At 48.2% G+C, this 16,068-nt stretch overlaps 2 protein-coding genes across 2 annotated transcripts in view; one reads left to right on the top strand and one right to left on the bottom strand.

Annotated features, from left to right (window-relative positions):
- Window positions 1-2: 2 nt before the first annotated feature.
- Window positions 3-16,068, top strand: part of PIERCE1 (piercer of microtubule wall 1) — a 378,509-nt gene continuing 362,443 nt past the window's right edge. Inside the window, exons 1-3 of the mRNA XM_069873690.1 lie at window positions 3-179; window positions 1,054-1,132; window positions 1,294-2,285. Of these exons, the coding sequence (XP_069729791.1) occupies window positions 85-179; window positions 1,054-1,132; window positions 1,294-1,479 (360 nt within the window). The 5' untranslated portion in view covers window positions 3-84 and the 3' untranslated portion in view covers window positions 1,480-2,285. The remainder of the gene's footprint in view (window positions 180-1,053; window positions 1,133-1,293; window positions 2,286-16,068) is intronic.
- Window positions 4,362-10,729, bottom strand: PPP1R26 (protein phosphatase 1 regulatory subunit 26). Its single transcript, XM_069873691.1, has one exon. It carries the CDS (start codon window positions 10,666-10,668, stop codon window positions 6,652-6,654), a length of 4,017 nt encoding a protein of 1,338 aa, XP_069729792.1. The 5' UTR covers window positions 10,669-10,729; the 3' UTR covers window positions 4,362-6,651.

Genomic DNA, 16,068 nt, shown 5'->3' with positions numbered 1-16,068 from the left:
AGTTTTCCGCTTCCTGCGTCCCGGGGGCCGGGCTGGGAGCGATCGTAGCGTCCTGTGTCCGGGCAACGCGCGGTCCCCGCGGCCATGGGCAGCGCCGGCCCCCGCACCAGCGACTGGTACCGCACCAGCCCCCGCCTGCCCGGCCGCTTCCAGTACCCAGGCTGCTTCCGCGGATACGGGTGAGCCCAGCCCCGCGGAGCCCCTGGGCTTGCAGCAAATTGGAGCCCCCAGCCCCAAAGACCCCCAGGCTGCAGCCGAGGGTAGCCCCTGGCCCCCTGAGCCCCCCGGCAGTGGGTGAGTGCAGACCCCGAGCTCCCCGGCTGCAGCTGAGCAGAACCCTAAACCCCCTGGCAGCAGGTAAGTGCAAACCCCACGCCTCCCAGCTGCAGCTGAGCAGAGCCCCCAGCCCCACAGACCCCCAAGCTGCAGGCGAGCATAGCCCATGGCCCCCTGAGCCCCCCGGCTGCGGGTCAGTGCAGACCCCAAGTCCCCACGCTGCAGCTGAGCAAAGCCCCAAGCCCCCTGGCTGCAGGTGAGTGCAGACCCCAAGCCTCCCAGCTGCGCTGAGCAGAGCCCCAAACCCCCTGGCTGCAGGTGAGTGCAGACCCCAAGCCTCACACCTGCAGATAAGCTGAGCCCCCTGCCCCACAGAGCCCCCTGGGCTGCAGATGAGCGGACTCCCAGCTCCTGGAGCCCCTTAGGCTGCGGGCAAGGGGAGCCCTTGTCCCCCAGAGATCCCTGGAGTCCCCCAGCTGCAGGCAAGTGCAGACCCCAAGCGTCCCAGCTGCAGGCCAGCAGAGCCCCCAGCTCCTGGAGCCCCCCAGGCTGTGGGTAAGCGCAGACCTCGAGCCCTCTAGCTCCAGGTAAGCTGAGCCCCTTGCCCCACAGAGCCCCCTGGGCTGCAGATGAGTGGACTCCAAGCTCCTGGAGCCCCTTGGGCTGCGGGCAAGGGGAGCCCTCGGCCCCCAGAGCTCCCTGGGCTGTGGGTGAATGGAGCACCTGGCCCCTGGAGTCCCTCGTCAGCCCCATGCTCACCCCTGCTCTCCCCTGCAGGCAGCCGCAGCCTCACCCCCTGTACCGGACCACGAACCAGGCCTACGGCAGCAAAGCCCCCACGGTGCACGAGGTGCCGGTAGGTATGGATGGGGCATCTTGAAGTGCTGGCCTCTGCCTCATCTCTGGCTACAAACCCCCCGAGGAGCTGAAGCAAAAGTGCCCTTAGCTTCAGCACAGGGTAGATGCTGTTGGTGTTGGCGTTTAAACTGCCTTCCTCCCCTTTTCTCACCCTCGCAGACCTCCTTCCACATCACCTCGCATGCGTTCTCGAACACTCTGGGACAGTGTGGCATGTATAGTGATAACGGGCTCAACACTGCCCTGGAGAAGAGCCGCGTCACCGGCACAGCCAACTTCATCACTGCCCATGATCACCTCAACTTCCACCCCAGCTACAACCCAAGCAGCCCTTCGCACTGTTAGATCTGCACCGCTAACAGTGACGGCATGAAGCTGCTTCAGTTACTGCTGTCAGCCTCAATAAAAAATAAAAAATAAAAAAAACCAAACCAGAACACAAGCAAGCAAACAGCAGCATTGACCTTACCTGAATCTGTTGCTAAGCCTCACCTGAAAGCATGACAGGAACCACTACACAGTCATGGTGTAGCTGCTCAATGGGATTACATAGTAGGTGGGTTGGAATTAGATGATCTTTAAGGTCCCTTCCACCTCAAACCATTCTATTTCATTGAGAATAGACACACAGAATCACAGAGGGTTAGAAAGGACCTCAAAGCCCATCCAATTCCAAACCCTCTGCCATGGGCAGGGATACCTTCCACTGGATCAGGGACTCCACGCCCCATCCAACCTGGCCTTGAACACCTCCAGGGATGGGGCAGCCTCGACTTCTTTAAGGTCTTTTCCAACCCAAACCATTTCATGATTCTATATGCAGGAAAAGTGCAATTAGTAGCAGCTGATCATTGCCCTCTATGTTATTAACATGGTGTATGCTGCAAGGCATCTGCAGTGCTTGAGTGATGCTGAGAATATCAGTTATCATCTCTCCTCAGAGTAAAACTGTATAGACTGTCAAAAAAAAATTCATGTGGCATCATCATCATCAGATTAAACATACATGCTTCATGCTATTAACCATGTAAGTCAGGACTTGATGAGAATTTTTCCCTCGAACGCAGGAAAAGAAAATCTTTCAGCTCAGTAAAGTGAGACTTGCTATGACCTTGACATGAACAACTACAAAACTAGAAGTTAAAGTAGCAGTACATTTCTAAAAACAATGTCCCCAACCCAAACCGAGTTGGTTTTAACAGACCACAAACAGACATGGCCACAAATATAGCCTAGGGGGAAAAGCAGTTCAAATGCGTGTTATCAAAACAGAGTTTGGTAGTTTGCTGGGAAAAACACAGACAGCCCCTCTGGATCTAGAGGAAAAAGAATCACTAATTTACAGCTTGAGTATTATTAGGAATAGTGTCTCAATTTATAAAGGTTTAATGTGATTACTTGTCAGTTGGATAGCTCTTATGAACCCTTTTACTTAATTTATAGGCAGTATATAGTTATAAATACTAGAACAATATACATTACATATTGCCTTAACCTTTTCTCTGTCACTAATGATCCTTCCAACTCTTGGCTCAAGTACCACATATAATTAAAAATTAAGATTTTAAACCTGTTTCTGTACTATTTAATGAATAACCAAATGGTGTGTTTTCTGGAGGTACTCATTAAGCCTTTGGATTTCTTGTAGAAAGCACATTCATCTTTCTTATGTCTCAGAACAACGTTTTAAGGAATTATTTAAGTAAGACAACTAATCAAAAAGAAAATGTTTTCTTTAGTTTTATTGCAACAACTGTAGTTACACAGCCAGTGGAATTGCATCATTTAGACAGCAACTGCTCTAAAAGGAACCCTTAGCACGTTTTGCTTAAAAACTCATCTTGAAATGAAAGCAGTCTGCCTGCTTATGAACAAGAAACAATTTAAACCTCAGAGAAGCCTCATGCCCCTGGCTCTACCAATCAATCACACCTACCAAACAATTCCAGTTTTCACTGCAACGCATTCAGTTATCTCAAACAGAAGAACCAGCTAAGTTCACTTTTGCTGAAAACACACACACTGGAACAAGTAAATCAACTAAGCAGAAACAGGCCTGAAAAGTTAAGGTTTTAAATATTTAACATAAGGAATTAAATAAGTAACCTCTAGCATTCAGTGTTATTCTTCTATTAGACTCTAGACAATACCTTGAGCTTCTCATAACTTCCCTTTCTTCTCCTGAAATGAAAAATAACACAGAGCACTGAATTAATATCAACAGTTGTGACAATTTTATGTATATTTTTTATCCACAGCTATTTCTGGAGGTGGAATAATTTAGGGATAAGACACCTCTTAAAAATATAAATTTAGTGGCTTTTGACACATATTTTCCACCTGTTTTCATACTTCATCTAAAAACACCCACCTCTTCTCTTCTTTGCCTTAATTCTTTCCCTTTTCATTTTATTCTTGAACTGAAACCAGTTCCTTTGAACTGTTTCACATGAAGTTTACCTTATGTGCCCCTCATAGTGAATATGCCTGGTTTTGGTATTGGAACAGCACTGTTCCCTCCCTCCCACCCTGAAGAGCAGCTCAGAGATGCCTTGCCTTAGAAGAACCCCAGTGCTGTGTGTCACAATGTCCCCTGTAAGCAAGAAAGCAGCTTCATCCCATTTCCATCCCATCGAGGGCACCCAGGCTCACTGCCCCCAGTCCTCAGCAGCGGGGAAGAAGGGATCACGGGCTAAGCCTGGAGGCTGTAGCACAGTGGATGCCACACAGAGATACACTGAGTACTTTCACAAATCTCACTGGCTAAACTCTGCCTCAAAAACAAGAAAACCCTTTTGCCGCTCATAGAGTGGGGCAAGTGCAAGGAAGGATTCCACTTCTTGACCACAAACACCAGGAAAGAAAATTGCTGTTAGGGCTTTGCTAAAATGACAAGCATCATCCTCACCCCAGATACCCACATTTATGCCTATGTACATTGTAGAATCCCCTTCTTCATTTTCTGTTATTGAGAACAATATCCACTTAAAGAGCCCCATCTTTAGAGATCTGGATTCTGTTTCACAGCCACAAGACAATCACATGCTGTTGGTGTCAGATGGTGGCTGAAGACAAGAGAAGGCAAGAAGCAAGAGCAGCAGGTGAACCGAGATCCTGTTCCCAGTTTCAGCCAGCACAAACGCTGCAATTGTCTTCATGGGAAACACCCTTCACGCCCAAATGCCACTGGCACAACCTAATTACATCTTCCAACTACAGCCAGGAGGGAAAAAATGGTAACAGAAAAATAGCACTCACTGGAGACAATGACACAAACCATAGGAGCACACCGGTTTCACGGTCCATGGTCAGAACCCCATTTATTAAACATTATAAACTTATCAATGTACACCATTTCCTATATACAAATCAGCTTTTATCAAGTTTAAAAAGTGCTCTTTGAAATTAGGTTTTATTTAAAGCACAAGGTCATCGGAATTGCATCATAGCTGAAAGTGAATCAGTCCACGCGTAGGATGAGAACACAGACACATCGACAGGGGCACAAGACACCTTTTAAGTCTTAACGTTGATTTACTGAAAACTTTGAGGAAAAACATTCAGCTTATTTTATACAAACAGTACATAGTGCTTCCATCACCTCTAGTAAAATGAAGTACATAGTTTAATCCTTTTAAAGCAAGGTACTCTGAAAACTTCTATTTTAAAATACCAGCCTATTTACCTATTCCAAACAAAAGGCCCAAATCCTGCAACTGAATCAAGACAGACCAAAATATATACATACCCCGTGCAGACTGACTGCAGGCACGTGAGCTAAGTAAAAAAACACTTTTCCAAGGTATCCTACCACAAAAATGAGATGATCTAGCACACCGATCCCTTAAACAAACCAACCAACCCCAGGACTACAAAAAGGTGGCCCGAGAGTAAGAAATGTGAAGTGACCACTATAAACATGTTTAAAATGTAACTGCACAACAGCATAAACACACAAAGGATGTTATTTCTCCACATGCCACAGTTACTTGTTCTACTCTACGCCAACGTTCTGCAAATGCAATCACACCAGGGGATACTACGCGATACGGGATCCATTCTTGACTGCTTTTGCTCCATTTTGGAACGTTAAGGCCAGGCTGCAGAACTGCAGAAGTGACTGAGAAACCAAGTGACACTGAGTGGTGGTTTGGCTGAGGGAAGTTCTGTAGGAGATCAGATAAAGAGAGTATCGGATCAATCCACCAGGAGAAGATGTAAGAATAAACTACTCAAAGGACTTCACTGCACGCAAATGAAAAGAATCAGCCAACAGCTTAAATTCACACTTCTTGGATTCGGTGAAACCAGTGTGGGAGCGCTTTTTTTGTGACAGAAATGTGCTACTTCAATCCCCTTTAAAGTTAGTACAAATAAAAAGATAGTAGTAAAAAATCGCTTTATTCTTGTTGCCGGAAACGGAGGCAGAGAAAGCGCTACCAGTATGAAAGAACAGTGCTGAAAATATCCTTGGCGTTTACATTAGGCATTTCCTACAGCAAACTTAGCTTTGTTCTATTGCACGGGAACTGTAAATGAAAACAAAAGTTCACAGAAATGTAACATTTTAGAAACCACTTTTGAAAAAGAAAAGTAAGGGCACTCAATTCAAGAAAGTTCCTTCAAGAAATCAAAAGCCATCTCTGCAGGGCATCAACATTAGACTTGGGAACAACGAGGAATTGTTTCAGCCTTGCAGGCTCAGCAGTGTGTGAATCTAGCCAAGTGCACAGAAATCCTGTTGTCTGAACAGATGATCCTTCACTTTTCCCGGACCACAATTGTGCTTGGAAGTATCCGCTAGAGGTTTCTGGTATTCAAAAAAAAGCAACTGCCGAGATCGCTTTACACAAGATGTGCAGACAGACCGATCCACTTTATGTACCCAAATTTGCATTTAAATCTTCCAGGAAGGATCTCCACACCTACAGCTGCGCCAACATCACTGGAGTTCTGCTTCCTGAACTTGCCCAGCTGTCCTTGGGGTGGGAGAACCAAGACCCCAGCGCAAAACCACTATGAGGATTGTCCTAAGGCAGCTTGGATGTGAACAGATGTCAGGGAATCTGCTTCAAAAGCACAGTGCTGCCATCAACTGCTCTGTTTTCCTAGGCTCTCTTAACAGATTGCCAAACAGACTCCACACGCAAACAGGTTTCCTTTTGATATACGCTTAGAAGCCTCATAATTTAAAGTGTGATTAGTCAGTCTTATCTACAGTAACTACAGCATCCTGCAGGAATGCAAACCCTAAAAATCATTATAAAAAATATTTCCTTAGAGCACTTTAAATAATTTACAAAAGTCTACAAAAACTCTGTTTATCCACGATATCCCTGTTAAATAGCATCTTTCACATTAGTGTGTGTATATGATATACAGATATCAGCATCTCCCGTCTTTCCTTCCATGTCTCAAGTTTTATCAAGGTAATTACAATGATAGTTATTTTCTAAAAAGATTGTTACTGTAAAAAAGGAAAAAAAAGGTGTACTTACATATTTGAACCTTTTCTTTTCAGAAGGGGATCTGGGCACTCCCCTGCACAGTACATTTTGCACAGGTTGTGTCTAAAGCATCCTGCCCTCGGTCTGCCTCACAAGCAGTTTCCCTGCTCTGCAGGACAGGTATTTCTCCTTCCACACTGGAGGTGGAAACCTGAATTTCCTCCTGCCCGTCACTGCGCTGGCAGGTAACTTTTTCTCTTTTAATGCACATCTGGACACTGTTATTTGTACACACTCCTCTGCTGGTTTTATCCACTGCTGCTGCTGCCACATTTAATTCCTGCAGTGGGCAACCTAAACTTGGATCTGGCCTCCTCTCCTGCTGGTTACCCTCTCCCCCACTGCACACACATCTACTTTGCTGAGATATGTCTCTGCTAACTTCATCTGCTTTCACCACTGCCACGCTGTGCTCAGGGTGTGGAGGATGCAAATTTGAATCGGCCCAGCTGCCCTTGAGCATATCTCCTTCCTCCATCCACATCTGTGAGTTCTCAGCTTTGGATGCTCTGCAAACCTCGTCTATTTTTACTGCTGCCACACACTGTTCCCGCACAGGGAGGCTTGAGGGGGAATCTAACTGCTCTCTCAAAGCATCAGCCTTTCTGCAACCCTTTGCTTCCTCTCTGATATACAAAGGAGCAGCCTCCAGTCTTCCACAGGTTTCTGCTACGTGGGGACTTGACACTTCCACATTGAGCTTCTGGGAAGAACTGGATTCTTTTATTGCTGTCATACTCTCCTCACTAAATTCTCCTTGTGCCAAGGTGGCTCCTCTCCCTTGGTTGTCAGTATCCTGGGAAGCTACCTCTGTTCCTAATGCACTGTTCCCGGCGAGTAAACGCTCTGCTTTCTGCTTTTTGTTCAAAAGCATGGATTTCTTCCTGTCCCGAGCGTGTCTTAGACCTGCAATAAATTTACTTGAAATTTTTAGCTGAAAGGTATTCTTTCTTTTAGGTCTTGACTTTGCATTAATTACTTTTCGTACTTTACAACCTTCATTTGTGCTAGGTTTAGGTGGAAGCACTTTCTGCACGGGCTCTGTACCAGGAACATCATCTTTTTTAACTGTTGTGTTCCCAGATACCTCAGCACCAGCAGCACATTTAACGCTCACCACTCCTTGTTTAGCTTTTGACTGACCAGCAGCATGAAGATCAACATTCTCTACAGAGGAAGCAGGTTTCCCACTGCCATGTAAAACTGCGCTTTTCCCTTCTGTTCTCTGAGAGTTCTTCAACTCATCCGTTTGCTGAGGCACCTCAGCCTTTTCACTCTGCCCCTGTGTGAGGTCCATCTCATTTTCAGCTGGCTGTTGCTTTGCTTTTCCTTTATTAACAGTTTGTTTGGTCACTCTTAATAGGTCCAGAGTTGCATCATCTTTTTGTACCTCTGAATTGCTTGCAGAGTCTTTAGCCTTTTCTGCCAAAAACTTCCTGATTTCCTGTTCGATGCTGTCATCACTGTCCACTGAGCTGCTGTCATCAGCGTCTGATGCAGCTGTGAAAGTAGATTTCCTATTTTTAGCTACCTGCACGTTATTTTGATTCAAAACCGGTTTTGCTTTATATCCTTTTTTAAGCTTTAAGTTAAACTCTAAATTCTTCATGGTTTCTGGTTTTTCACTGGTAAGTTTGGCATCTGTGCTGTCTGGGGGATTTCTGATTGCATTCTCTTTTGCAGCTTTTCTAGGTTTTGAGAGGCAACTTTTCAGTAGCACTGGGTTTTTACATTTCCACTCATTTTGTTGGAGGCTACTGAACTCATCTAGCAGCTGAGTTTCTGTCTCGCTAAACCTGACTCTCTTCTTGCACTGAGACTTCTGGTCCTTGGACCTCTTCTTTAATTTTCTTTTAGACCGTAACAGGTCCTTGATCGCACTGTCGAGGTCCTCATCACTATCCAGGGAACTGCTCTCATCATCCGAACCGTCCTTCTCCTGAGGATTTTTCATAAGCTTTCTTGTGCTACTCTGAACCTGAATAAAAGGGTTTACAGAGTCCAAGGTCCCACATCTGCCATCAGATCCAGATGATCTGGAAGACACCAGCTGCTGCTGCTGCTTAGCATCTTTGCCACTGAGCCTTTGAGCATCACTGAGTTCTGTGGGGCCGCTCAGGGCACACTCTTCTTGGAGCACAGGAGTTTTTGAACAGTTACCTGGCTGGAAAAGTCCTGTCTCCAGCTGTTCAGGTTGTTTTGATGCACCTTGTTTCACTATTCTGCCTTCCCTTTTAAGTCTCCTTTTATGAGTCAGTGACAGCTTCAGTGTTTTGGGAAGAGAAGGCTCAAGGGTACCGGTGAGGCTGGTTTGATCCTTTTGAGGCAAAGGCATCTGGATTGAGTGTGACAGGCTGGGAGGCTTTGTTCCAAGGTTTTCTGACTGTGCCTTCAGAGCCAAAAAAGCCCGGATCTCTTGCTCTATGCTATCATCGCTGTCCACGAGGCTGCTGTCGCTTTCACAACGGGAGGATGACAGTAGCTGGGGAGAAAAGAAGGAGTCTGCAGCAAGTGATTTGTTGTCACTTCCCATTTGGGATGGCATGATTGTTTTGGAAATATCAAGGATCGCTTCCGCACACATGAGTTCTGCAGATGTGTCTGCTCTGCAAGAGGCCTGCAATGTGAGCTCACAAGCAGCGATCTTGTTTTCCGGAGGTGCAAAATGTCTGGCTTTTTTTAGTGGTTTAAACAGCTTGTTAAAATCATTGCTGGTGCTTTCTAATTCTGTTGACTTCAAATTAATTTCTTTTCTCTTGTTGCTTATAGGGCTTTTATGGATTTCTGGTGAGGCACTTTTTGTTGAGCTGATCGTCAGGCTTGCAGAAATGTCCGCCATACCCTTTGTATCAAACTGTTCCCCCTGCAAAGGGACACAGTCTGTTGCATGACCTGCCTCTTTCCTGATTTTCTCCAGCTGATAAAGCTGAATGGCTTCTTCAATGCCATCATCACTACTTGAGTCAGATGTGTGCACGCTCTCATTGATAACTGCTCCCCTCGGCTCCCAGTAATTAGCTCCACTTTCTTTGTTTTGCTCTGCTAACCGGGGCTGGCTGGCGGTGGCTGTTTCTAGATACACTTGGTTCACTTGGCTGAAATCACAAGGCTTTTCTTGGATTTTAGACTGCAAACATTTGGGCTGCGTGCTGGTTTTCTGTAGCTTGGGATGGTGCCTCAAGAGAAGCGCATTGCAGCCTTGTTTTATAGCACCACAGTTCAGTTTATTTGTTGTTTCCTTACTGCATTTCAGGACAGGTCTTACTTGGGAATCTTTTTCATCCTCCCCATTTCCACACTTACTAATTTCTTGCTGCTTTTTCTCATTCAAGAACTGCACTATTTCAGCTTGTATGCTCTGTTCAAAAGAGTCATCGCTGCTGATGCTCTGCGGGGAAGCCGGCTGCAGCCTTTTCCCGATGCCCAGGTGGTCAGACAGGTACTCTTCAGAGAGCATCTCAGCATTAAATTTCATGGGGAGAAGGTTGCTAGCCATTTTGTTCTGGGAGAATTCTCTCTTAAACCTTTTGTCTCTGCTTACACTCTCAGAACACTCTGCATTCCTTTGCAATGAGTGGTCACTTTTGCTTTTTGTTTTTAGGTATTCTTGAATGGCTTCCTCTATACCTCGGTCAACAGAATCATCACTATCAGACTCGAGCAAGAGAGTCCCAAACCCCACATTCTCTTCCACTTCAGGGTCATCTGAATCAGCAGGGCAACCGCACTTGGAATACTGAGGATGCTTGTGTAGTAACGTGGTGCTAGATGTGACTTTGTTACTTGAGCCCTTTTCTCCCTTTTGTTTCTTCTGCATAATACCATCATACTCATTGTTCATACCCAGGGGAGACTCTTGACTTTGCAGGTTGTTGATGATCATCTGAACTTTAGAGCTTACAGAGGTTTTAGCGATGTCTCCTTCTGATTCCAAGAAGCAAACGGGATATCTACAATTCCTTGCTGGTCCGAAGGACTCCCATGTTGTCTGAAGAGCTACCAAAGGAGAAGCATTCATAAGAAACATTCTAGCAGACAACAGCAAAGTCCACAACGGAACAGCTTTTCAGACTGGCCTCTCTTCCATCCTACAATAAAGAAAGAGAACAATGTTTTTTATTCCGCATCTACCCTCTAGAAGTTTCAGGTAATAACACTGGTAACATAAATTGTACATTTTTAACACTCAGACTCACTATGCCGGATAATCACAAGAGTTACTCCTCAGTGATGCTTTAACGGGTCAATCAGTCACTACTGCCATTAAGGATAAGACACAGCACTCATCACTTGTGGTTTTCAGCATCTTCTGGCACAACCACAACCTAACCCAGGTAATTATCTTCACTTCCGAAACTCCTTCTGCACTTTGCATTGAAGATTGTTTTCTCTTTTGCACACGCTCCTAAATAATCACTTACTGTCAAGACTCACAAAGCATCACACTGATGCACAGTGCACAGGCGTCTGCACTTCCCTACTGTGCTAATGTTGTCTTAATAGTTTTTCAACAAACATTATGACAAGAGAAAAAACAATTTTAAGGGAAGCTTCCACAAAGAAGTGGAACTGGTGAAAGCAGAGAATCCTGCAAAATATTCTGCTCCCTGCGTTTCCTTTGGCATAATTGTCCTTACCAAAGAACTCCTGCCATGCGTAGCTCGGACTTTCAGCTTTACAATGCAAACAATGTTGGCTATGTCCACGTAGTGTGTGATGGGTGGACGCGAAACAAGCTTGCGCATGATCTGAGATGGTAGAACACAAACCAACTTTTATTCAGAAAGCAGAGTAACTGTGTCAGCACGATGCCTCAACTCACACACTCATCCGAGACAGCTTTTACTAGTCCTGACTTGGCATTAGGCATGCACAAATAAGGGACTTGGCAGCTCAAAGAGAAGGAAAGAGAGATTATTTCTTCCTGAAACATGCTATGCAGCAATAGTCCTGAGACGCCAATCATTCTGGCTTCAGTGCAGGATAAAAACTTCCGAAACACAAATCTTTAGGAGTTTGCAAAAGCAGGATGAAGTTTCTGAACGAATCTCTGTATTACAGTTGAAACTCCAAACAGAACGAAGCCCTGTTTCATGGAAAAGGGATAAAAGCCATCCAGAAAATGCCAGATAACACCTCAAAGAGTTCACAACTTCCATGCAGTCCCATAAAGGCTGACGGTTTCACCTGCAGCATCATTTTGTAGGATCGAAACAGCATCTGACTGACCAAGGCACACAGCAACCCCAACAAAAAGCCCCTGCAGTAGAGCAGTTCTTCAATCCCACTTCAGAGTCCCACACAAATCCAGCAAGCCCTGAGAGCAGTGTGGCACTGGACTCTACCAACCCCCAGAGATACACATCAGCCTCTGACTCCCCTTTGACCTTGCCCTTGTCAAGTATTCCCTAGTTCTGCTTTCTAGTTAATCAGTGGCAATAAATACGTTAAGGAATTAATGATTCTAAACTCTTCAAAACTTCTATTTATTTGCTCCTGCGAGTAAGATAGCAGATCATCAGGGAACTCTTTATGACGTTTACAAAGAGCACAGTACTCCAACGAAGAACGTTATATCTAACATGACAAATGCTTTTGTCAAAATTACTCTGGGACCCGTGCTTTTTTAAAGTCATCTTGTTAGTAGACTGGATTATTTTTGAAGTCTTATTGCCCAAGGCAGAGTCACCCTGAACATGCTTTCCATGGTGTCTGCAGAGCGGTTAGCTCTGAACACACCATTGACGACACTTTTGCTGCTTCGTTTGCTGGTTCCCTGCTGCAGAACACCTCAGACGAACACATTTAACGCAAGCTCTGGACATCCATTTCTGATTTCCTTCTCCACAGTGATAATTCATCTCAACACAACATTCCTGCAGAATCAAAATGTTAATTGTAGAATCATAGAATTGCTTTGGGCTGGAAGAGGCCTTAAAGATTACCCAGTTCCAACCCCCTTGCCACAGGCAGGGACACCTCTCACTGGATCAGGTTGCTTGAGGACCCATCCAGCCTGGCCTTGAACACCTCCAGGGATGGAGCTCCTACAATTTCTCTGCGCAACCCGTGCCAGCGCCTCACCACCAGAAGTGATCTAGAACTTCCCTCCTTGCTGGCTGGTACCCACAGCGACCCAACAGACGCTGGTCTAACATCTACCTTTGAGCCAACTGAAGACAGCTCAGACTGGCCGCTCGACAAAGCAGAACTCCTGATCACTCATGTATTTCAGTCACGCACCAACCAGGGAAGCATCTCACAAGCAGTCTGGCACGGCTCAGAACCCAAACTGCCCACAACACACCTTTTCTAAAGTAGCCTCCAACACATTCATTAGGGCAAACACAAATTAAAAACATTTCCCCCTGTAGTAAGCAGCTAAGGATCAAAAAGACAAAAATTAGAATACCTAATTATCTTGAAAAAAAGCAATTAACACACTTTAGCTCCCAATTTCATTAATAAAACTCCAACTTATTTCCTATTAACCTATTTCCACAGTTTCCAGGAAAGGGGCAGGCACGTTTGTTTGTTATCCTACACCTGGATTGCAGTTGCCTTGCAGGAATTCCACGGAATTGGGATGAACCTCCCCACCCCAGCAGCTCTTCAGGCCAGGGCAACCACCCAGGGGTGCGGGCTCTGAGGGAGCACCCCTGGAAAGCATCTAAGGGGACACGAATGGGGGCAGAGCACCCACAGATGGTGCGAGAGGTGTCCAGAGGGCACCCAAAGAGTGTGAAGGGACATGAGGTGACACCCTCAGGGGGTGCGTGAGGGGACACAAGGTGACACTGACCAGGGAGAGCACCCATAGAGGGTGTGAGGGGATGTAAGGGGACACCTACAGGGGCTGTGTGAGGGGACGTGAGGGGGACAGACTCAGAAGACCACCCACAGCGGAAAGGACCCACAGAGAGTGTGAGGGGACACAAGGGGCCACCTATAGAGGCTGAAGGCATGAGAGGGGACACCTTTCTGGGGCTGGGGGGTACTATCTAGAGCTCTGTGAGGGGACGGGAGGGGACACAGAGGGGACACAGAAGGGCTGTGTAAGGGGACACAGAGGGAACATAGAGGGGCTGTGCGAAGGGACACAGAGGGGACATGGGGGCTGTGTGGGGGGACAGGAGGGGACACAGGGAGGCTGTGCGAGTGGACAGGAGGGGACAGAGGGGCTGTGCAAGGGGACAAGAGGGGACACGGGGGAGGGGGCAGCACACACAGAGGGTGTGAGGGGATAAGAGGGGACACGAAGCGGCACCCATAGAAGACAGCACCCACAGAGGGGCTGAGCGAGGGGACAGGAGGGGACACGGGGGGACACAGGGAGAGGGAGGCTATGCTAGGGGACAGGAGGGGACACGGGGGGCTGCTTGGGGGGACAGGAGGGGACCGGGGGGCTGTTTGGGGGGGCAGGAGGGGACACAGGGGGGACACGGGGAGAGGGAGGCTATGCTAGGGGACAGGAGGGGACACAGAGGGGCTGTGTGGGGGGACAGGAGGGGACAGGAGGGCTGTTTGGGGGGACAGGAGAGGACGGGGGGCTGTTCGGGGGGACAGGAGGGGACACAGGGGAGACACGGGGAGAAGGAGGCTATGCTAGGGGACAGGAGGGGACACGAGGGGGCTGTGTGGGGGGACAGGAGTGGACACAGAGAGGGGGCAGCACCCACAGAGGGCGCAGGGGGAGGAGAGGGGACAGGAAGGGGCACCCACAGGGGACAGCACCCACAGAGGGGCTGTGTGGGGGGACAGGAGGGGACACAGGGCGGACACGGGGGCTGTGCGGAGGGACAGGAGGGGGCACCGAGGGGCTGCGTGGGGGGACGGCAGAGGACACAGAGGGGCTGTGGCGGGGACAGGAGGGGACACAGAAGGGACACGGGGGCCAGGCGGGGGAGCAGCAGCACGCCCAGGGGCTGAGGCGGGGGGGCGGGGGGTTGCTGAGAGGGGCCCCGAAGCGTCCCCCGCAGGGCCCCGGGGCTCACCTGGCCGGGCCGGCGGCGATGGCGGCGATGGCGGCGGCCGGGCCGGGGCGTGCGCCGGGCTCCGCGGCGGAGCGGGCGGCGCCTGCAGCGGCCCCGGGCGGCGGGGGCATGCGCCGGGCCGGGGCGGGGCCGGGGGCGAGCCGGGGAGCCCGTGTGGCGTTTGAGGGGGATTTGGTCCCGTTAACGATGGCTAGAGACTGGGACCCATCGAGTGTTTCGGGGAGACCGGAGCCCCTTTAATGTCTGAGGGAGACTGGAGCCCGTTTGGTGTTTAAGGGGCGGTTGACCTGATTAACGATTGATGGAGACGGGAGCCCCTGTAATGTTTGAGAGGGACTGGAGCCCCTTTAATGTTTGAGGGAGATTTGGCTCCATTAACGATTGATGGAGACGGGAGCCCCTTCAATGTTTCAAGGGAGGCAGGAGCCCTGTTTGAGGATCGGGGAGACTGGAGACTGTTTAACATTTGAGGGAGATTTGGCGCCGTTAATAATTGATGGAGATTGGAACCCATCTGGCGTTTGGGGGAAACCAGAGCCTGGTAGAGGATTGTAGGAGACTGGAGGCCCTGTAATGTTTGAGGGAGATTTGGCCCCATTAATGATTGAGGGAGACTGGAACCCGTTTAATGTCTGAGGGAGATTTGGCCCCATTAATGATTGAGGGAGACTGGAACCCGTTTAATGTCTGAGGGAGATTTGGCCCCATTAATGATTGAGGGAGACTGGAGCCCATTTAATGTCTGAGGGAGATTTGGCCCCATTAATGATTGAAGGAGACTGGAGGCCCTGTAATGTCTGAGGGAGATTTGGCCCCATTAATGATTGAGGGAGACTGGAGCCCATTTAATGTCTGAGGGAGATTTGGCCCCATTAATGATTGAAGGAGACTGGAGCCCCTGTAATGTTTGAGGGAGATTTGGCCCCATTAATGACTGAGGGAGACTGGAGCCCATTTAATATCTGAGGGATGTTGGAGGTTGGTTTAAGGACTGAAGGAGACTGGAGCCCTTTTAATGTTTGAGGGAGATTTGGCCCCATCTAACGATTGATGGAGACTGGAACCCATTTGACATCTGAGGGAGGCTGGAGCCCCTCTGACATTTGAGGGAAACCAGAGCCTGGTTAAAGATTGTAGGAGACTGGAGCCCCTGTAATGTTTCAGGGAGACGGGAGCACATTTAATGTTTGAGGGAGATTTGGCCCCGTTGATGGAGACTGGAACCCACTGAGCATTTCAGGGAGACTGGAGCCTCTTTAATGTCAGAAGGAGACTGGAGCCCATTTGATGTTTGAGGGAAACTGGAGCCTGGTTAAAAATTGTAGGAGACTGGAGCTCTTTTAACATTTGAGGGAGGCCGGAGCCCCTTTGATGTTTGAGGGAAACCAGAGCCTGGTTGAGGATTGCAGGAGACTGGAGCCCCATTAATGTTT

Source organism: Phaenicophaeus curvirostris, chromosome 20, assembly GCF_032191515.1.
Source record: "Phaenicophaeus curvirostris isolate KB17595 chromosome 20, BPBGC_Pcur_1.0, whole genome shotgun sequence".
Lineage (NCBI taxonomy): Eukaryota > Metazoa > Chordata > Aves > Cuculiformes > Cuculidae > Phaenicophaeus > Phaenicophaeus curvirostris.
Note: the sequence above shows the minus strand (reverse complement) of the source record. Positions and strands in the feature narration are given on the sequence as shown.

What these genes read in the sequence shown, in the direction of transcription:
- PPP1R26 (XM_069873691.1), bottom strand. Translation starts at nt 10,668, where the DNA reads ATGTTTCTTATGAATGCTTCTCCTTTGGTAGCTCTTCAGACAACATGG.